Source organism: Cervus canadensis, chromosome 27, assembly GCF_019320065.1.
Source record: "Cervus canadensis isolate Bull #8, Minnesota chromosome 27, ASM1932006v1, whole genome shotgun sequence".
NCBI classification, from domain to species: domain Eukaryota; kingdom Metazoa; phylum Chordata; class Mammalia; order Artiodactyla; family Cervidae; genus Cervus; species Cervus canadensis.
In genome coordinates, this window is record NC_057412.1 from 4,604,104 (window position 1) to 4,627,403 (window position 23,300).

Below are 23,300 nucleotides of genomic sequence, written 5' to 3' on the forward strand. Positions count from 1 at the left end.
CTCCAGACAAGAATACTGGAATGGGTTTCCATGCCCTCCTCCAGGGGATCCTCCTAACCCAGGGATCGAACCTGCATTTCCTGATTGTAGGCAGATTCTTTTACCACTGAGCCACTGGGTAAGCCCCAAAGCTCACAATAAATTAGTTCAAATCTGTCAGTATTGGGTTTCCAAAGTTGGCTTTCAAAGGTATAGTAAACTTGAACCTAAATATTCCTCCATAAAAAAGCAAAAGGAAGAAAAAAACCCAAAACTTAACCAGTTAAAACTAACAATAAAATTAGCAACATATTTAGAAGCCAGATTGAATGAGTTTATTATATTTATTTAGGCTTTTATGTGTTCTGTGAATACATGAACAAGGATTCCATTAACTCATTAATTTGTTTCTTAACATAAATTTCATTAATTGATCTAGCAATATGTTGCATTCATTTTACTAACTCCATTAATGCATTCAGTAAATCAATCAATAAAATTAATCATTAAACATGTGTGGCAGACCATTTTTGGTCAGTAATTTATGACTGGGAAAAATGTGATAAGCCCTTAATTTTCCTGAAGATCATGAAGATGATAGAAGCTCTGTTCAGAGATTGGACACATTGCTCAAAACATCTGAACTCTTCACAAGCTGATCAATAGAAGACAGACCCACAGGTTGGCCTGTAACAAGAAGAGTGGCAACTCCTGGAGGCAAAGGTTGGACGGCAGAATCCGGATCCTCAGCCCAGGGAAGGGAAGCCACAGATGCCATAGCCCAGGAGTCTGAAGCCACGGGGTCCACAGCCCACTGCGTAGCAGCTTCTGGATCCAGAGTTGAGGGAGCTGCAGCTGCTGGACCTGAAGCCCAGAGACCCAGGGAGAGTCGTCTGGCAGGGACTGGAGAACGTGGGGGTCCTCGGGCGGCAGCAGGACGTCTGGCAGGGACGGGACACCACACGGAACATCTGGGTCCTGATGGGCTCACAGCAGGTCTCCTGGCTGTAGAGAGAGAAGCCCAGCTGGCAGGAGCTGCGGGGGCAGAGGTCAGCGCTGTAGACCAGGTTGCTGGGGAAGGAGGGGCCACAGGAGGCGCCTGAATAGCGCAGGTGGTCCCCGAGGGAGCGGGAGGAGAAGTTTCTAGAACAGCAGGTGTAGGACATCTTCGCAGGTGATGTGAGCTCAGGTGAAGGACTAGAAGATTCTGAGGTTTAACGTCACCTCCCGGGCTGGGGCGCTTTTATACTGAGCCATGGGTGTGGCATTCTTCACAGTCACCTTTCTCATGCTTGTAATCGTTTATCTCCAAATGTGTAATTCAATAATGTTTTCTGTAATTGCAGATGAAAAATTCCTTTCATCTCATATTCGTGGGTAAATTCACCACATTGTTAAAGGACTAAGCTGATGACGTGTTCCTAAGTCAGAAAGTCTATGACTACCTGCCTTTAATGCCATCACTGCCAGAAAATACCCTACTCTTCTCAATGGTTTGAGATCCTCCGTGCATTTGACTGTGTATCACCTGGGGATGCTTAGCTCTAAGGGCAGGGATTAAGATGAAGTAAATATTAATAGTCTTTCTTTGTCAGTGGTATAGACACTCTATTTGCCATCAATAAGTTTCTTTCTCTAAACTTATTTCATTGCCTAAAATTGTTTTTATATACATTTGGTTCTCAAATTCTTTGGAAAGGGAAAATTGAAAAGTTCAATGTATACAGATTGTCCCTCTTGTCTTCCGTATTTAAAATTTTCTAGAGATCTTTCTCTTCTAGAACAACGCCAATCAAGCAATACTTTCTGAACATTTTTACTTTCAGATTTCATACAATTTTCTTTTTCACTGTAAAACATACTTTTTATTTACTCTATTTCTTTAAAATTATTTTTCTACTGTAAAATAACCAAATAGGTTCTTTTTACAGTTTTCCATATCAGGTAAACCCAAAATGAACAAATTAAAAAGACAATAATCACAAAAGAAAATTTGGAATTGCATGCAGGAGCATAAAAGAGGACTAAATATGAGTGAATTATGTGTAAATACACATTGTGCACAATTCTAACAAAATTCTTAATCTGTAAGTGGGAGTAAACAGTAATAAATTTAAGAATGATCACTAAAATCTAAGATACTGCTTAAAATTAAAAGTTTGGAAAAAATAACAAAAGAATAAAATTATGGCATTAAACCATTTTATTATGCCCCAAAAGTATGAAAGGAGACATAAAGAAATTTAAAGATGGACCAGATAGCAACAAAATAGTAAATACATAGGTAGAAATCTGACTGTATGTATACTTAAATATCACGTGACAAAATAGTCCATATATAAAACTGAACTGAAAATGAAATTTATTTTCTACCTAAACTAGATTTTCTTAACTATAAGAAAACAGAAAAGGAAAAAGGAAAAGATATATCCAGGAAAAGAAACAAACAAACAAAAACAATACTAGGGCCACTTTATTAGTCTCAAAGTTTGCTATATGATAAGCCTTTTTTTTAATTGAATATATTAAGCAAGATATTTCTTGACAGTCATTCTGTCAGACTTCCAGGATGATACACATTATTAGTCATTCAAATGTTACCGTAAAGGCACACTATCCATTAGAGTAGCCTCTAGTCATATGTTTCAAGCTCAATTTCTATAAATTATATTAAATTTCAGTTCCTCAGTTGTATTCACCACATTCCAAGTGCACAGCAGATAATATGTGATTAATGGATACCTAACATTGGAAATTGCTAGTAAAAAATATTTCAGCATCAAGAAAAGTTCTATGGAACAGTACTACCTTAGGGACCACAGGCAATTGTTGATTTGCTAATTAATACTTTTACTGTTTTTGTACAATACAAAATGTGGGAAACCCATTTATCCTTATCCCAATTCATGTGTTATGATTTCACTATTTTCATTTTGTGTATGCTTACTCATATTCTATTCATATTGTATGTGTTTCCCTATGTTGCCATAGGCAATATTTGATTATATATTTGTTGTTGTTTTTGTTTAGTTGTCAAGTCTCACTCTTGAGATTCCATGGATTGGGATTTCCCAGGCAAGAATATTGGAGTGGGTTGCTGTTTCCTCCTCCAGGGGATCTTCCCAACACAAGGACTGAACTTGGGTCTCCTGCACGGCAGATAGATTCTTTACCACTGAGCCACCGGGGAATATTTTTTTGTTTACCCTTCCTTCCTTCTCACATCTTTTTGTTGTACCATAGGGCTTCCCTGGTGGCTTAGCAGTAAAGAATTTGCCTGCCGATGCAGGAGATGCTGTTTTGATCCCTGGGTGGGCAAGGTTCCTCTGGAGAAGGACATGGCAATCCACTCCAGTATTCTTGTCTGGAAAATCGCATGGACAGAGGAACCTGGAGGGCTGCAGTTCATCAGGTCACAGAGTTGGACACAACTGAGCCACTGAACCCACAGGATCACTTTGGTTTTGACCATGTATAGCTATTAATTATATATATTTATAGCTGGAAGGCTAGTGACAAGTTGTCTAAACTTTTAGTTGTCTGAAAATGCCTATTCCATTTTGAAACAGATACTAGTCAAGTATTCTAGTTTCAAAGTTTTCATAAACAAACCCACATAAATGTGTTTACTGCACTAGTGCGGGGTTGCCACACAAACTAGTTGTCAATATTTAAAAATCAAAAGATTACACAGAATGTGGACTTATGACTTTCAAAATTTCTGAAGATCTGGTTATACCTGGGCCCCTCTCTTGCCATTGCCTGGAGCTGAACACAAGCTGCTCCATTCATATGGAGGATGTGTCCACTAGATCCCTAAGTCTCTGAACACCCAGTAATTTCAGTTACCATTAATCATAGAGCCGGCACTGCTTTTATCCTGTTAATGCTAGTATAAATAGGAGAATTAGGGACGACTTAGAGATTAAAAAAATTATACAAATGAGCTCAAAACAGAAACAGACTCAAGACTTCAGAGGACAATTGTGGGGGGGTGGGGATGGAGGATGGAGTAGGAAATGGCAACCCATTCCAATATTCTTGCCTGGAAAATTCCACGGACAGAGGAGCCTGGCTACAGTCCATGAGGTCACAAGACTGAGCGACTAAATATGAGGACTGGTGGGGGGGAGGGTATGGGGGGGGAAAGGTGGGAAAGAGGGGTAGATTAAGAATTTGGGATTGACATGTACACACAGCTGTATGTGAAATAGATAGCCAACAAAGACCTGCTCTATAGCACGGGACACTCTAGTCAACACTCTGTGATGACCTAAATGGGAAAAGAATTTGAAAAAGAATAGATACATGTGTGTGTATAACTGAACCACTTTCCCATACACCTGAAACTAACACATTATTAATCAACTGTACTCTATTATAAAATAAGAATTAAAAAAAATTGTTTGTGTAAACAAATTGTGAAGGATATTCTCCTGTGTTTAACAGGAAAATATCGTGTATCTGTGCTCTTGGGCTAGAATATTCAGTTATGGAACAGATCACAAGTCAATTAAACCACCTCACTTATGTCTGTGATCCTCTGACTTTATATGTCAGCAGGATTTTACATACTGGGTAAAGACTTAAATCTTAATGCTGAATACACAACAAACCAACCTGAAACTAATAATTTTTTAAAATCTCAAGTGATTGAACTCCTTTCCCGGCCACTCCACTTGTGACCGTGATGCACCAACACTGTTAAATTAAAGGTTTAACTTTTAGCCAGCTGCCCATAGGAGATGCTTATCGCTGGGTGAAATCGTGCGGTATGCCTGACAAGTGTAACCACTTTTGTACAAGAATTGCATTTCCAAGAACGTAAAGCACAATATTAAAAAGAGAAAAAACGGAAATCTATTTTCTGTTTATAACATCATAAGTCTATTGTAATGGACAGTTCCTGCTAATAATATGCTGTTTCCCTTCTTGCTACTGCAGAAATATAATAGCTGTTATATATGCTGTTGTTTAGGAATGCTGAAGATGGATTTAGTAGCATGACTATCCTTCCTGCAGAATGCAGCATCTTAGGGATTAAACAAAAGCTGCATGTTGCTACTCAGTGGCTTTCAGCAGATGGCCTCATGGTGACTAGTAGTGACTCACTATAAATATGGAAGAAAGCAGCAATTTTGACAGACATGGCTACATTTGGGAGGCAGAATAAAAATGAGGTTTTAGTTAAAAATCAGATGATTGGCATATTGAGAATATGAGTGAAACTGAAACAGTCCATGGCATATAGTAAGTACTCCATAAATATATGTCGATTGACTGAAAAGAGAATTCAGATGGCAGATATCTTAAATGAAATAAAGCATAAAAAGATTGTACAATTACTAGCTACTTTTTGTTTTTTCTTTGATTGGGTAGCTGAGGGAAGGTTGACAGTACCTATTAACAGATTTGGAAGTTTTTTAACTCAGAATTTATGGTCATATAAGACCTAGGGGCTTGGATTTATCCAGTTAGTGCCAAGTCTTTGGCTTGGAAAGTAGTGAGGCAGCAAAAAGAGAAAATGCTGGAAGATGTGTGTTTGAGTAAGTTTCCTCTCCTGCCACTTTGAGGATATTGGCCTCTTCCTAATCAGAGGCATCACCATCTCCTGCCTCATTTCTTTCTTCCCAAAGTCTTTACTGATTGAAGGCAGGACAAGTGGCATACAGAAGGCAGCTCCATATTTCCTCTGTCTTTATTCATCTAACCTCAGGAAGGAAACATATGATTGAATTAGCTTTCTGTTCGTGAACCCTCTTCATCTGCAGAGATGGGGTAGGCAGGTTGGGGAGAATATGGGTATAGAATAGTGAGGAGAGCAGAAAAAAGGATGCTAAAGAGTAAGAGTTTATTCCAAGGTGTTTCTGGATTTTCAAGGTTTAAAAGTGGAGGATTACTTGAGATTTTTTGTTTCCTAGGCAGTCCACCCTTCTAACTAGACAGATGCCTAAACAAGAATGGAGCCCTATTTTCTCTGGAGTGGAGTGGACTGGTCTTGTTGTGATAGGTCAGTTAAGTACAGCAGTGGACATAGTAGAGACCAAGATGGAGGTTTGATCCTTGGGTTGGGAAGATTCCCTGGAGTAGGAAATGGCAGCCTGCTCCAGTAATCTTGCCTGGAAAATTCCATGGACAGAGGAGCCCACAGGGCTGCAATCCATGGGATTATAAAGAGTTGGACATGACTGAGCACCCTCATGGTACCCCAATGTCTGTTGGAGGCAACTGGAGAGAGCTCTAATTAGAGAAATCTCTAATTTAGGGTCTTTCTTTTTGTTTTCTTGCTCAATTTGCAGTGTAAACTGCTTAATTCAGTTTACTCATTTTCTCATTTCAGTGCTCAAATTCTATGATGCAAAAATTGTTGCATCTGGCAACATTGCTGGTGCCTGGAGTTCTGTCCTCGACAAAGTAGACCGAGGTTTTGATAAAAGTAGTTAAAGAGCTGTAAGGCATAGTTTGGGCTTCCCTGGCGGCTCAAATGGTAAAGAATTTGCCTCCAATGTGGAAGACCTGGGTTCAATTCCTAGGGTGGGAAGATGCCCTGAAGGAGAGCATGGCAACCCCTTCCAGTATTCTTGCCTGGAGAATCCCATGGACAGTGAAGCCTGGCAGGGTACATTCCATGGGGTCACAAAGAATCAGACACAACTGAGCTAAGTACAGCACAAAGCATAATTTAGCCTATTTAGTCCTGGAATTGAGCACAAGGTTCCTTCATCCTTTCTTGTTCTTTTTTTATACTGACTTTTAAACTTATCCTAACACCAAGATTTGAGTATTTCAAAAAACATGAAATTTAAATAAAACAAACAAACATATAAGGTATTATGGAATACAGTATGCTTGGTCACTCAGAATTTTTTTTTTAATTATTGGAATATAGTTAATTTAACAATGTGTTAGTTTCCGGTATACAGCAAAGTTGCATGTATATATTTTTTCAGATTCTTTTCCATTATAGGTTATTACAAGAAACTGAATATACTTACCTGTTCTATAGAGTAGGCCCTTGTTGTTTATTTGTTTTATACATAGCAATGTGTATCAGTTAATGCCAAATTCCCAATTTATTCCTCCAAAAGGGGCTTTGATAGCCATACATTTTCTTTCTATGTCTGTGAGTCTAAGTATGTTTTGTAAATAAGTTTATTTGTATTATTTCTTAGATTCCACATATCAGTGATATCATGTAACATTTGTCTTTCTCTAGCCTACTTCACTTAGTGTAATAATCTCTAGGTCCACTTATCTTGCTACAAAAGGCATCATTTCATTATTTTTATGGCTGAGTTATATTACATCTACTTCTGCTTCATTGATTATGCTAAAACCTTTGACTATGTGGATCACAACAAACTGTGGCAAATTCTTAAGGAGATGGAAATAGCAGACTACCATGTTTGTCTCCAGAGAAATCTATATGCAAGTCAAGAAGCAACAGAAAACATGGCACAACAGACTGGTTCGAATTTAGAAAAGAAGTACATAAACACTATATATTGTCAACCTACTTATTTAACTTCCATGCAGAGTACATCATGCAAAATGATGGACTGGATGACTCACAAGCTGGAATCAAGATTGCCAGGAGAAATATCAACAGCCTCAGATAAGCAGATGATAATACTCTAATGGCAGAAAGTAAAAAAGAACTAAAGAGCCTCTTGATGAGGGTAAAAGAGGAGAGAGTGAAAAACCTGGCTTAAAATTCAACATTAAAAAAATGAAGATCATGGCTTCTGGTTCCATCACTTCATGGCAAATAAAGGGGAAAAAATGGAAACAGTGACAGACTTTATTTTCTTGGGCTCCAAAATCACTTCAGACCATGACTGCAGCCATGAAGTTAAAAGAAGGAAAAGCTCCTTGGAAGGAAAGCTATGACAAACCTAGACAGCATGTTAATAAACAGAGAAATCACTGCCAACAAGTGTCCATATAGTCAAATCTCTGTTTTTTCCAGTAGTCAGGTATGGATGGGAGAGGTGGACCATAAAGAAGACTGAGCACTGAAGAATTGATGCTTTCAAACTGTGGTCCTGGAGGAGACTCTTGAGAGTCCCTTGGACAGCAAGGAGATTAAATCACTCAATTCTAAAGGAAATCAATCCGGAATATTCACTGCAATTGCAATCCCATGCAGAAAGCACTATTTTAAACCTTTATGGTACGAATCAGAAATTCAAAACCCATTATAAATGACTTCCTAACTTATTAAGTTAGTGTTTCACTCACAGGCTGTTTTGCTTCTTTTATTATTTTTCTATCACTTCCCTTTTTTTTTTTTCTCATCACCATCTGCCGGGAGCCAGCACACTAGATCCCACCCATGACAAGGTCGTAAGGAGGAAACCTGACAAGCAAGGCAGATCAGGACTTCAGGGATTTCGAAAAGCTGCGCCGGCACCCATCTTAAAGATGATCTCTGTCTTTCTGATGCTTGCTATATTAGACTACTCCCTAGTTTCTGTGACATGGGTAGAAGGCCTTCCCCGATCTCTTTCCAAACAGAATCAACTTAGAACTTTAATTAATATGTCTGCTGGACGGTGGTATCCCATAAGATTTTCCAGGATGAAAGGAGTGTTTCAATTTAGACCCCTTTGCTGGCATTCTAGCCTGCTTGGCAAATGCGTACCCAGTATTCTGGCCTGGAGAATTCCATGGACTGTACAGTCCATGGCATTGCAAAGAATCAGACATGACCAACTGACTTTCACTTTCATATATAATCTGTTTCAGATTTAGTATCTTGATACTAAATATAGTTCCCCATGCTACTCAGCAGGTATTTTTGTTCATCTATTTTATATTCAGCAGCATGTATATTTTGGGCTTCCCAGGTGGTGCTAGTGGTAAAGAACCCAGCTGCCAATTCAGGAGACATAAGAGGAGCAGGTTTGATCCCTGTGTCTGGAAGTTCCCCTGGAGGAGGACATAGCAATCCATTCTAATATTTTTGCTTGGAGAATCCCGTGGACAGAGGGTTCAGTAACCGATGGGGCTCTATGCATGTATATGTTAATTCCAAACTTCCAATTTGTCCCTCTCCCTCTTTCCCTTTTGGAAGCCATAAGTTTGTTTTCCATGTGTGTGAGTCTATTTGTGTTTTGTAAATAAGCTCACTTGTATCATCTTTTTTTTTTTTTGGATTTAACATATAAATTATATGATATCTGTCTTTCTCTTTCTGATATACTTCATTTAGTATGATAATTTATAGGCCTATCTATGACCCTGCAAATGGCATTTTGTCAATTATTTTTATGGCTGAGTAATATTCCATTGTATATATAAGCTACATTATCTTCTTTATCCAGTGGACATTTAGACAATTTCTATGTCTTGGCCACTGTAAATAGTGGTGCTATGCTGCTATGAACATGGGGGTGCATGTATTTTTTTCAAATTAGAGTTTTCTCCAGATATATGCCCAGGAATGTGATCACTGGATCATAAGGTAACTCTATTTTTAGTATTTCAGGATCCTCCATGCTGTTCTCCATGTTGGCTGGACAAATTGACATTCCCACCAACAATGTAGAGAGGTTCCTTTTTCTCCACACTCCCTCCAGTATTTATTATTTGTAGACTCTCTGACATTGGGCATTCTGATGTGATACGTCATTATAGCTTTGATCTGCATTTCTCTAATAATTAATGATATTGAGCATTCTTTCATGTGCCTGTTGGTCATCTGTGTGTCTTTTATGGAGAAATGCCTATTTAGGTCTTCTGCCCATATTTTGATTGAGTTTTTTTTTTTTTTATTAACCTGTTTATATATTTTGGAAATTAATCCCTTGTCATCATATCTTAATCCATCAGATTAGAAGGATCTAGATGTGAAAGATAATGTTCTTTTTGCAGTCTCTGTTTCATAATAGATTGTCATTAATGTTTATTAAAAAGAGAGATACCAGACCTCTTAGTATTGACCTTACTGTTTTACTTGCTGACAATTGAAGATATGTGATTATTGCTTCATAAACTGAGATTGTGCTGCCTTGTTCCTTAGGAAACAGAAATAAAAGACCATAGTATTTTGTCAATACAAGATGGTAAGGAGTGGGCAGTGGTAGGGAGCTTTGCTGTGCTCCATGGTGATTAATGGATTATTGGCCATGAAAGTAGCAACTTTCATTCTGTAAATGGGAAATGATCTATCTTTCTTAATAAATGAATAAAACATATCCGGCCATGTCTATACAGATTAATTTCATTTTAATTAGATAACTTATTAGTGAGAATCCTAAAGGAAATCAGTCATTGGAAGGACTGATGCTGAAGCTGAAGCTCCAATATTTTGGCCATCTGATGCAAAGAGCTGTCTCATTGGAAAAGACCCTGATTCTGGGAAAGATTGAATGCAGGAATCGAAGGGCACAACAGTGGATGAGATGGTTGGATGGCATCACCGACTTGATGGACATGAGTTTGAGCAAGCTCTGGGAGTTTGTGATGCACAGGGAAGCCGGGAGTGCTGCAGTCCATGGGATCACAAAGAGTTGGACACAACTGAGTGACTGAACTGAACAGAGAGGACTTTCCCAGAATGTTTTCTTCATATACTGTACCCAGTAGTAAAGGTCTATAAAGTTCTTTGGGAGAAATTCACTCTAATTTCTCATTAAACCCCAAGAAAATTGAAACTATATCTGATCAACTTTGTAAAGTGCCTCTTTTTCTATTTTTAATATTGCTTGTCTCTTCTTATGGGTTGAATTGTGCCCTGTCCCCCCAAAATTCATAGTGTGAAGTCATAAATTCTGATACCTCATAATAGGACCTTGTTGTAAGACAGAGTCTTTACAGAAATGATCAAGTTATAGGGAGAGAATTACTATCAAAGGAGGGGGTCCTCCCTTCTCAAGAACTAGGCAACTACAGTAGACTATCTATACCCAGTGTCTGCCAAGCTTCTTCTGTCCACAGGGAACCTTCCAGCTATCCTGCACCCACTTATGAGCAACTTTCCTCATTGGTCTGTATAGAAGATGAGACCGTGAGCTTGCTACTGTAGACTTTGTGGTTTATAGTCTCTGGGCTGTGGATATGGGACTGTTGTCATTTTGAGGGATCGACAGGGCTCCCTTGACAGTCCTACTGTTTCTCCAGGAGAGGTCAGTTCACTTATTCCAAACCAGTGTATGTTCAGTTCAGTTCAGTCACACAGTCGTGTCCAACTCTTTGTGACCCCGTGGACTGCAGCACGCCAGGCCTCCCTGTCCATCTACAACTCCCAGAGTTTACCCAAACTCATGTCCATTGAGTTGGTGATGCCATCTAACCATCGCATCCTCTGTCGTCCCTTTCTCCTCCTGCCTTCAATCTTTCCCAGCATCAGGGTCTTTTCAAATGAGTCAGCTCTTTGCATCAGGTGGCCAAAGGATTGGAGTTTCACCTTCAGCATCAGTCCTTCCAATGACTATATAGGACTGATCTCCTTTAGGAAGGACTGGTTGGATCTCCTTGCTGTCCAAGGGACTCTCAAGAGTCTTCTCCAACACCATAGTTCAAAAGCATCAATTCTTTGGTGCTCAGCTTTCTTTATAGTCCAACTCTCACATCCATACATGACCACTGGAAAAACCATAGCCTTGACTAGACGGACCTTTGTAGACAAAGTAATGTCTCTGCTTTTTAATATGCTGTCTAGTTTGGTCATAAATTTTCTTCCAAGGAGCAAGCGTCTTTTAATTTCATGGCTGTAGTCAACATCTGCAGTGATTTTAGAGCCCCCCAAAATAAAGTCTGTCACTGTTTCCATTGTTTCCCCATCTATTTCCCATGAAGTGATGGGACCAGATGCCATGATCTTAGTTTTCTGAATGTTGAGTTTTAAGCCAGCTTTTTCACTCTTCTCTTTCACTTTCATCAAGAGGCTTTTTAGTTCCTCTTCACTTTCTGCCATAAGAGTGGTGTCATCTGCATATCTGAGGTTATTGATATTTCTCCTGGCAATCTTGATTCCAACTTGTGCTTCATCCAACCCAGCGTTTCTCATGATGTCCTCTGCATATAAGTTAAATAAGCAGGGTGACAATATACAGCCTTGACATACTTCTTTTCCTATTTGGAACCAGCCTGTTGTTCCATATCCAGTTCTAACTGTTGCTTCCTGACCTGCATACAGATTTCTCAAGAGGCAGGTCAGGTGGTCTGGTATTCCCATCTCTTTCAGAATTGTCCACAGTTTGTGGTGATCCACACAGTTAAAGTCTTTGGCATAGTCAATAAAGCAGAAGTAGAATTTTTTCTGGAATTCTCTTGCTTTTTGATGATCCAGCAGATGTTGGCAATTTGATTTCTGGTTCCTCTGCCTTTTCTAAATCCAACTTGAGCATCTGGAGGTTCATGGTTCACATATTGCTGAAGCCTGGCTTGGAGAATTTTGAGAATTACTTTACTAATGTGTGAGATGAGTGCAATTATGTGGTAGTTTGAGCATTCTTTGACATTGTCCTTAGGGATTGGAATGAAAAATGACCTTTTCCAGTCCCGTGGCCACTGCTGAGTGTGTGTTCAGAGGTCTACAAGTCAGCATGACACATTTCCAAGATCTCGTAGAACTAATTTCTTAAAATCAGTTCTGCTAGCTCAGGAGCTGCTTATCAATTTCCAAGATATTAAACCTTCAAAATCCACCTTATGTCACTAACCAGAGCTTTTTAATTCACCAGTAATTCGAACTAAGCAACTAGAAATCTTCAAATTAATTCTTATGAAATGCTCTTTCTCCCTCTCCCCACCACACACAATTTTCCCTCCTACCTCTATTTCCCATTTCTTCCTCTCCCTTTCTCAGAACACAATTTATTTTACCTACTTTCTGAACCATCTCTTTCTAAGATGTAATAAAAGAATAGAAAAATTCAAACCTGCTTTATGATAATTTGCTTAAATTAGCATAAAAGTGAGGATTAGGCTTCTACTTAGGTATTTCAGTGGGCTCTGTGTGTCCTTAGTTTTATTTGGTATTAACATACAGTGATCCTGCTTCCTCTAAGGAATACCCTGTAGCTTCAAAGCCTAGAGTTTCTGTAGAATTCACAAGTCAGGTGCCCCAGATATTGAAGTCATTGTTATAGTTGGATTTTAATTATCTGTCTTTTCTCTCTGTTTTCCTCTCTTGGTCTCTATCCAAACTTGGAGCCCCAAGCAAGATATTTTTTAGAAGTCTCAAAAATAATTAGCTTTTCCTCATCTCTTGTGAGGTAAAGCAATGACTACAACTTAAGGAATATGCTGAGGAAAGACCTTTCTTTTGCACTAGCTGTCCCATTTGAGACCTAAGTGTTATCTCAAAGAAGCAGAATCCAAATTTAACCTAAGTCATCCAGAAATATATTTCAGGCTCCTAACAGAGTCAGAGTTTGGGAGAATATGGGAATGGATTTGGTACTAATAACTTAGATTTTGGGCGTTCCTCGTGGCTCATAAGGTAAAGAACCTGCCTGCAATGCAGGAGACCTGGGTTCCATCCCTGGATTAGGAAGATCCCTTGGAGAAGGGAATGGCTGCCAGTAATCTTGCCTGGAGAATGAGTAAATAGAGCAAATGAGCAAATTCAGACTTTACTCTTTGGATCTATTGTTTATGTATCTATATATCAAAGCTTTCTCAAAGCTTATGAAATACTTATTCAGGCTAAGAAACTCATGAAAGCAAATGAAATGAATAGAGTGAATGAATAAATTAATGACAAGTGAAAAGAATAGAACTTAGAATAAAATAAACCTGAATTTAAAACTTAATTCTTTTACTTATAAGATGCAGCCTTATGTAATTTGCTAAATTTTATTTGTATATGCTTCTATACCTGGAAAATGTGAGTGATAATGGCATTTATTTCTTAGGAGAATTAAATTACTTTAAAATGTAGAATTGCTGGCAAGTGGTTGATTTTTTTGTTGATTTGTTCGTTTACTACACTTTGAATCTTCTACTTTCTTTCCTTTCCATCTAATCTCTATGCTAATCCATATCCCTTCTTCTTCTTCTTCTTCTTTTTTTTTTATCTCTTTTTACCCAGAAATACTTTTTGGATTAATTTTTTTTCACCATCTTAGTATTTGTTTCTATGCTTTCTTCTCTGTGAGCTTGCTTCTGATTATTAGTAGTCCTGAACTTGTCTCTTTTATAACTTTTGCATGCTCATAATCTATGTCATGTAAATTAGAAATTAAAATAATTTTCAGGTTCAACACAAAAAAAAAAACGTGTGAAGCTGATGAATATATTTGAACCAAGCAGATCTTGTCAGAAAAAAGCTAGAAAGATTTCATGAGTACCATTATTTGAGGTGGTTCTGAAGTTCAACTCTATGGAGTTCATTTGAATCACAAGAAAAGGAAAATATTCAGGAAAGATTTGAGAATCTGTAAAAGATTAGAGAATCAGATAGAAGATTTTGTTTTTTCTTTTAAGGAATATATATTTTTGGTGTCATTGAAGCCTAGGGTGGCATGAAGCTTTAGCAGATCTTAGATGGTGGTTTTTTTGGTTTGGTTCCATCATACACAGACTACAGTGTAATTAAAATATATTTTCAACAGAATGGATAAGAGGAACCAAAAAATAGACCCTGAGCATTCCCCAAACCTGAAAGTGAAAGTGAAAGTGTTAATCACTCAGTAGCGTCTGGCTCTTTGCGACACCTTCGGCTGTAGGGCTCCAGGCTCCTCTGTCCGAGGAATTCTTCAGGCAAGAACATTGGAGTGGGTTGCCGTTTTCCTTTCCCGAGGTATCTTTCTGACCAAGGAACCGAACTTGGGTCTCCTACATTGCAGGCAGATTCTTTACCATTGGAGCCACCAGCAAATTATTCTTATATTTCTGACTATGTCCTTCTAATATTTCTTCACTTTTTAACTTGCCTCAAAACTGTTACTCCTGACCCTCCCCACCTCCCTTATCCATCTTCCTTGTTACTGAGACAGTACACAGTTAAGAGTGTAGACTCAGATAAAGCTGTGATGGTGTATAGCCTCTGCTCATCTGTGTGTTAAATAAGATTCCTTATTCACTAGATGAATAGCTTAGAACAGTGTCTGACCTGTATAAAATGCTTATTAAGTATTATTCACTTTCGACCCTATGGACTACCTCCTAGAAAGCCACCATTCGCTAGTGTTATTTCATTAAGAGAGAAAATTGAGATTCTGCATTGTGTTAAAAAGTTAATTAGACTATCAAATCTATTTTAGCTGCCTTTTAATTTAAGAACCAAAAATGCTTTCCTGTATATTTCTAGTTTCAAAGAACTCTCCAGGGCTTTCCCACTGCTTATGGGACTTAAGCATATTATTTCAGTGATGTCATAGTTAAAAGGTTAATAATCGCAAGTATGGTGACTGAAAATTCACATCCTACAGGAATTGGCAAATATAGTTTCAACTTTAAGTGAAAGAAAGTGAAAGTGAAGTCACTCAGTTGTGTCCAACTCTTTGGGACACCATGGACTGCCTACCAGGTTCTTCCATTCACGGGATTTTCCAGGCAAGAATATTGGAGTGGGTTGCCATTTCCTTCTCCAGGGTGTCTTCCCGACCCAGGGACTGAACTCAGGTCTCCTGCATCGTAGGCAGATGCTTTACCGTCTGAGCCACCAGGGAAGTACTAATACATCCTAAAAAATGTGTCTTCCTATATAAGAAAGCTTTACAGTCTCATGTTTCAAAGTCATGAGTTTTTAAAACTATTCAAATAAACATTTCAAAATTATGGGAAATTAATTTGTGATTTTTGGTAAATAAATACACAAGCTTCATTATTATGATGAAGTTTAGAGTATATGTAGATTTAGTTTACATTTCAGTTCAGTTGGGTCACTCAGTTGTGTCCAACTCTTTGAGACCCTATGGACTGCAGCACACCAGGCTTCCCTGTCCATCGCCAACTCCCATAGCTTGCTCAAACTCATGTCCATCGAGTCAGAGATGCTGTTAGCAGCACTTATTTGTGAATATTTTGAAGCATTCTTTCTTATATGTGTAAACAATATGGTTGTCTTTCCCAGATGGTGCTTTACCTTTGTAAAACATTTGTATCAAAAATCTCATATTTTTTTTCAAGTGTGGTTGAGGTTTTAAATCTTAAAATTTTAAATATAACTTGATCCAGACGACCAAAAGATACGGAGACTTCCACAGGGTCCATATTACCAGTATTGCTAAAACAAACAAATACTAAATTACCAAAAACGGGATGTAGTACAGAGACAAATAATTGCATTTTTCTAATGAAAGCATTGTTTGCAAATACTTTGATGCCTGGTAACACTTGATTTGCAAGCATTGTTGAATGCCTCAATAGCCATCTGTAATGGTTAACCTTAAGGTTTCCACTTGGCTAGGATATGGTGTCCAGTCGTTTGCCAAACACCAACCCAGATGTTTCTGTGATTAACGTGTAAATCAGTAGGTTTTGAGTAAAGCAGATTACCTTTCATAACATGAGTAAGCCTCCGCCAGTGAGTTGAAGGCCTCAAGAGAAAAGACCAAGGTTTATTTAAGAAAGAATTATCAAGGTTGCAACATAGAAACCCTGCCTGAGTTTCCACCCTGCTCTGCTGTAGGTGAACGCTTCCAGCTGCTGTTCTCTGCTTTTGCTTTGCTCACTGTGCTGAATTCAAACAAAAACAAACAACAACAGAAAAACTTAGAGTTGAATATGAAACTGGATTCTTTTTCTGGCCCCTTAAGAATTTTTTTCCAGATTATATCCATCTTTAAAATTTTTCAAGATGGAGATTTGAGAACTAAGTTTTGGAAACAGGAGTTAGATATTTTTCAATCCTCTTAAAAGAGTCAGAAGTGTTTATTAACTGACAAGCAAACTGAAGATGGACGACCTCCACTCACCTCTACCAGTTAAATGATCCATCCAGCACCCAGGGACTGATCTTCCCTTCAAATACAAGGTGAAACCTATCACCATCTTCTGCCCCGTTAGTCACACACTGCTCAATGTGGCACCAAGGGGAAGTGAGGTAGAACCGTGGCCGTGCATGTCCATAAAAAGTGATGGTGGTAAGTCAAGCGGGGTGTCTGTTCAACTGGAGCATGTATTCTATTTTGAAGCCATCAAGCTTAATAAGATTCAGAAGATGCTTGTTCTCTTTAAAAAACTTTTTTTAAGTAAAGATAGGCAATAAAACTTGCTTTGAATGAACCTCTGAAAGAGGGCAGTTATATTAGCATTATTTTATTTTTTTAAAGATGTTTTGTTGTTTTTCAGTGGGTAAATGCAAGTGTAAAAAATCAGAGAGGTCTGTAAGCAGAACCCTTTAGAAGCCAGCTACCCTGGCCTTTTCAATTCATTTAAAAATTATGGATGATGCAGTTCTGAAGATGTAAATTGGGTCCATCGGAAGCAGGAAAAAACTGTAGTCATACAAGAGGAGTACTAGTACTAAGAAGAATTCTAACAATGAAGCAGAATGCCCTCTGGAAAAGCAAGTGGTTTATCTCAAGTTCTTTACTCAGAAATGGTCTTTTAGCCCATACCTAGCAATAGTGCTTAACCGGCAATCACCCTCTGGTAAGAACGTTTGGAAAGTAAAATGTTAGTGAAGGGATTTCCCTAGTTGTCCAGTGGTTAAGACTCTACCTTTCCACTGCAGGGGGCCAGGGTTCCACCTCTGGTCAGGGAAATAAGATCCCATATGCCTCTTGATATGGCCCAAAAAATTATAAAAAAATAAATAAATAAAAGAAATAAGATAAACAAAAATTGGAAACAAAGAAATAAAAAACTTCATAAATTTTTTTAAAAACATCATCTTATTTGTTAGGAAGAAGACCCTTTGGCAAAGGGGCAGTGCAAAGATCCTTTAGGTCTAGAAAAGGCAGTTTTGAGGATGCAGAGAAAAAGTGAACAGGAACGAAAAAAGTATAGGATGGAGCACATGGATTTTCATTCTTTCTACTACTGCCTAGTAGAGGAAAGATATTCAAAAATGTCTGAAAGCACATTGCAAAAGAGACTGTCATTTTTAATACTTAGAAAAACCATCACTATTTAAGTCATTCAGATCATAAGATACTTACGATTAGTGGGTACTCTAAAATGTGTTCTATTCTACGTAATGTTGGTATTCCTCTATTTCTCAAAAAAAAAAAGTTTTCCAACATTGCATTTTCCCTCTGATTTATCCAGAGGGTGACTTTTTTCTTCTCTTAAACATTTGCCTGTGTATACAAAGCACCCAGAGTATTTTATTAGTTCCAGGATGTACTTCCGAACCATTAAAGCTACTCTTGTTTGTTTTGCCTTTTCTGACTTTCAGAGGGACATATTTATTAGCATTTATGAGTTAATAATTAGCATTTGTACAATGTACACAAATAATTCTAATGAAAAGTGTTAACCTATTAGGAATGGGTTGAGGGAATGTTAATTGGAATTGACTTATTCCTGAGTCATTTTCATTTTAATTCCCAAACACAGAGAGCTGGTCTGGAAAAGCAAGAACATATGCATATTAGAACATCTCTTTTTTTAAGCAGAAGCCAGCTATTCATAGAAAGAGATAAATACTATCCATCCCAAAGAAGTTAAAGGCTGGCACAATAAGGAATCCCATGTGTTGAGGGTGACACATACATCTTTAACAAATTTAATAGGTATCCATTCATAAAGCATAGCTTATTTTACTTCTGTGAATCAGAGTGATGGTTTAAGTATTGCACAAAGGCACTTCATGTGATGCATGCTACACTTTGGATTCTGCATGGGAGAGATAATCATAAAACAAAGTAACTAAGTGCTCTGAAGCAGCGTGCTTTGGAATAAAGCAACTTAATTTTCAGGTAGTTAGGGAGCTTTCTTTTCAATGACAGCTGTGAATGCCATTTCCCTTAGTTCAACCAAATAAAATGTTAGATTCAAAAGAAGACAAATGGGAACACACCAGATTTTAAAAAGCTCTTTTCTTTCTTTTTTACCCATTAATCTAAGTATAGATTGCACAGGATTTTTTTCTCTTTCTTGTTCTAGAAAAGTCAAATATACTTTAAATGTATAAAGACGAGGGATACATGGAATTCTACTCTTGGACACTATTCAATGCAAGTATTCTTAGGAGAAGTAAATAAGGCTTTATCAGGCATTTATATCTTAGTGTAAGAAAGCTTAGCAGATTCATTTATGAGACAGGTTAAAGTTGAACTTGCTTTTATCTTTGCAGTGTTTGAATCTTAACTCAGTATACGGAGATCAAGGTCCAAACTTCAACTTTTTTTCAGACACTGAGTTATTAAAGGAAAGTTGTTAAACCTAAGACAATATTTTTTTTATGTGTAGGTTGATCAGAGGATGGTAAAGACTCATGTAGCTCTTATATTTCAAGTTAGTTGTTGCAGAAAATGTTAACCTTCCCTGGAACTTTACTACAAGACAGATGTATCAGATAATAAAACTTGAACGAATAAAACTTGAACGAAGATGTTCAAGTCTAGCAAATACTTTTATTCAAAGTCTCTCTCAAAAAGTTATATTTATTGTTTCTTAAAAGAATATCATCTAAGGAAATGTTTTAAACTTCCATTCTTTTTAAAGCAGTCTATTGGCCTGAACACCAAGGATGTCTGTCTATATCCCTTAATTCTGATCATGAACTCAGATGTGATAAAGTCAAGGGTATCACAGAAAAGGTAGGATGAAAATTTTGCCAATGAATTGGTTTAATTAAGCCAAATTAATGGATATCAAGAATTACATGGATTTTTTAAAAATTTTTCTTTTTTTTTTAACATGGATTTTTACTGAAGCATAACTTAAAATGTTCTGCTAATTTCAAGTGTACAGAGAAAGTGATTCAGTTATACATATATGTGGATGTATACATATTATTTTTCATATTCTTTAGAAATTATATGAATTAGAAATAAAAAGTTCCAACTGATAGATTTGTAAGACCATTGAATGTAGTTAGTATTTGGAGAAATCCTTATCATATGTTTTTGAAGAAGACATGAAACTATTTTGAACAATAACCTACTGGAAGTGAAGGAAAATGTATGTAAGTTTCCCTGGTAGGACCAGGACATAACTGCACAGTGGATAAGAAGGGGGAGGGGCTATTTGGAGATGTGATGACCTATAATTTTGGAAGTCAAGTCACATCAATTTCCAGGGGAAAGAAACTGAGTAATTTCTTTCTAAGTATATCAGCATGATTAAAGCATAATTATGTGAAGACATGATACATTTAAGCAATAAGTTAGGGAGGTATGCTTGTCTGAAACGGTGAGCAAGGAAGAGGGACCATCTTCACAGTGACGCATCCAAGAGTATATATATATACACACTCGAAGTCCAAGTCATGACACTGAAGCTCAGAGAGTGTCCTCTGTGCAACTCAGCTGATCTCACATCTCCTGCCAACATGTCCTACAAGTGCTGCTCCGGAAACTTCTCCTCCCGCTCCCTCGGGGTCCACCGGCGCTACCCAGCCTCCTCCTGTGGCTCCTCCTTCCCCAGCAACCTGGTCTACAGCGCTGACCTCTGCTCTCCCAGGACCTGCCGGCCCACCTGTGTGGTGTTCAACCCCTGTCAGACGTCCTGCTACCGCCCAAGGACCTCCACGCTCTGCAGCCCCCTCCAGATAACTTATTCTGGTGCTCCCAGATGTGGGTCCATTAGAGGCTGCTCCCTGGGTTACGGATCTAGAAGCTGCTGCTCTCTGGGCTGTGGATCCAGAAGTTCCTCCTCAGCGGGCTGTGGATCCATAGTCTTCAGACCACTGGGTTATGGAATTCATGGCTTCCCTTCCCTGAGCTGTGGATCCAGGTTCTACCACCCAGCCTACTTGGCTTCTAGGAGCTGCCAGTCTTCTTACTATAGGCCAATTTGTAGATCAACCTTCTGTAGATCAACTTGTTGAATTTCCAGAACTTCTGAGCAAAATGTTTCAGTCTCTACTTAAAACTCTCATAGCCTCTTTCAAAAATACTAGCTAAACCCTCTCACCATCAGCATCTCATCTTTTCTCTAGTGTCAAGCACTGACTGACTGACTAATTCTTTCAGTGAAATTAATGACCAAAATATTGAGTTCAAGTCTGTAATTTTGTTGAAACAATTGATTCAGAATTACATAAACTTTTCTTACAAAATGCATGGAAATCCAGATTTGCTTCCCCTAATAAACTCATTCACTCTTGCATCTGATATTTTCATTGTTCTTTATTGGTTTTAAGTTTGATTTATAATCTCTTTGGGGCTCCAGACCCTCAAAGTCCTTTCCCTAGGAATGGATTTGTATTTCCCCAGGAAATGGTATCAGGACTGCTGTATGGGAAATTCTTTGTGCATTCCACTGCCTAAGGGCTAATAAGTGTGCATGTCTTCCATTATCAAATCTGGTAGAGTGTTTTTTTTTCTTTTTTAAATTGACAGTGTGCTCATAATGGAGCAAATATTCTCATTGTGCTTTCAAGGAGGACACCTTGGGCTGACAACCATATTTGATTTTGATTTTACATTTTCAAATCAGAACTGATTTAGAGTTTGTCCAGAAGATGTCACTTATGGTGATGAAATATTTATAAAATATATTATATCTAATATTTGTATAAATCTGATACATCGGTTTGAAAAAGAGAAAAGATAAAGTACCATGGGTTGAAGGACATTATGTGCGTGTGTGCAAAGTCGTTTCAGTCGTGTCTGACTCTTTGTGACCCCATGGACTGTAGCCTCCCAGTCTCCTCTGTCCATGGGACTTTCCAGGCAAGATTACTGGAGTGGGTTGCCATTATGGTTGTCTTTAAATATACAGGAAATGGATTATTAGGTGTGTTTGTGTGAAAGAGAGAGGGAGGGCGGTCTACTCAGATTTGAGACAGGGAACACTTTGAGTTTACTTTAATTTGAGCAAGTTGTTTGTCTCAGAGGCTAAATGAAGGGTCAGAATTCAGTTACAACTTTTTTCATAACACATTTAGTAATAACTCTTCATGAGTGGGAAAATAAGTATCATTACCATTTGCTCCAATCATGTGCTATGAGTGTTTACTAATTTGTTTTCCTTCTTCCTCAAACTTTTTCTAAGTGAATCTGGGAAAAGAGGGCCTCTTTTCTCCAATACTGAAAATGATCATGGTTAAGCAAAGGAATGTGGGAACCAGGTCCTCTGCGCAGGGGAATCTTCTCAAGAGACAGAAAATTAAGAAAAAAAAGAAAAAACAGAAAAGGGGGACACAAAAGTTTCTGCTGAGCCAGGAGCCTCTGTTTCCAGCATCCTTTAAGCCAGATTTACTTGTCTTTTATATACTTTGATTATATTGGCCAATAAAGTCTTCGTTTGGTTTAAACTAATTAAAATAATTAAAATAAAATAAGATTTCTATTACTCACATCCAAAGAGTTATAATTAATGCAATGTGTCATCTAAGTGCAGAATTACTCATTGACTTTTGTATAAACAGGAATTTAGATTTTTACTACTCATTCCAGATTCATTACTCTGGAATGAGTAACATGTGGACTAAAGACACCACTGGAAAAACAAATTCAAAGGGATCACAGTTATGTGGCCCATGAGAAGGACTTAGGAACACATTCAACAAACCTAATTGAACTAGAAGCTTCTAACCTCAAGCATGAGAACCCCATGAACAGTATGAAAAGGCAAAAAGATATGACACTGAAAGATGAACTCCCATATCAGTTGGTACCCAGTATGCTACTGGAGAAGAGTGGAGGAAAAACTCCAGAAAGAATGAAGAGACAGAGCCAAAATGAAAAACGCCCAGCTGTGGATGTGACTGGTGATGGAAGTAAAGTCTGATGCTGTAAAGAGCAATGATGCATAGGAACCTAGACTGTTAGGTCCATGAATCCATGTAAACTGGAAGTGGTCAAACAGGAGATGGCAAGAGTGAACATCGACATTTTAGGAATCAGTGAACTAAAATGGACTGGAATGGGAGAATTTAACTCAGATGAACATTTTGTCTACTACTGTGGATGAGAATTCCTTAGAAGAAATGGAGTAGCTCCCAAACTTGTCCAAAGTGCAGTACTTGGTTAGAATCTCAAACAAGGCATAATGATCTCTGTCTGTTTCCAAAGCAAGCCATTCAATATCACAGTAATCCAAATCTATGCCCCAACCAGTAATGTTGTAGAAGCTGAAGTTGAACTGTTCTGTGAAGACATACAAGACATTCTAGAACTAACACCCCCCAAAAAAATGTCATTTTCATCATAGGGGACTGGAATACAAAAGTAGGAAGTCAAGAGATACCTTGAGCCTTGGACTACAAAACGAAGCAGGTCAAAGGCTAACAGAATGCACTGGTTGTA

At 38.0% G+C, this 23,300-nt stretch overlaps 2 protein-coding genes across 2 annotated transcripts; one reads left to right on the top strand and one right to left on the bottom strand.

The window, feature by feature from the left end:
• Nucleotides 1–332: 332 nt before the first annotated feature.
• On the bottom strand, nucleotides 333–1,168 carry LOC122428948 (keratin-associated protein 13-1-like). Its single transcript, XM_043449109.1, has one exon. The coding sequence runs from the start codon at nucleotides 1,143–1,145 to the stop codon at nucleotides 726–728; it is 420 nt and encodes a 139-aa protein (XP_043305044.1). The 5' UTR covers nucleotides 1,146–1,168; the 3' UTR covers nucleotides 333–725.
• A 19,182-nt stretch (nucleotides 1,169–20,350) lies between these two features.
• LOC122428950 (keratin-associated protein 13-2-like) lies at nucleotides 20,351–21,135 on the top strand. Its single transcript, XM_043449110.1, has one exon. The coding sequence runs from the start codon at nucleotides 20,378–20,380 to the stop codon at nucleotides 20,873–20,875; it is 498 nt and encodes a 165-aa protein (XP_043305045.1). The 5' UTR covers nucleotides 20,351–20,377; the 3' UTR covers nucleotides 20,876–21,135.
• The last annotated feature ends 2,165 nt before the right edge of the window (nucleotides 21,136–23,300 follow it).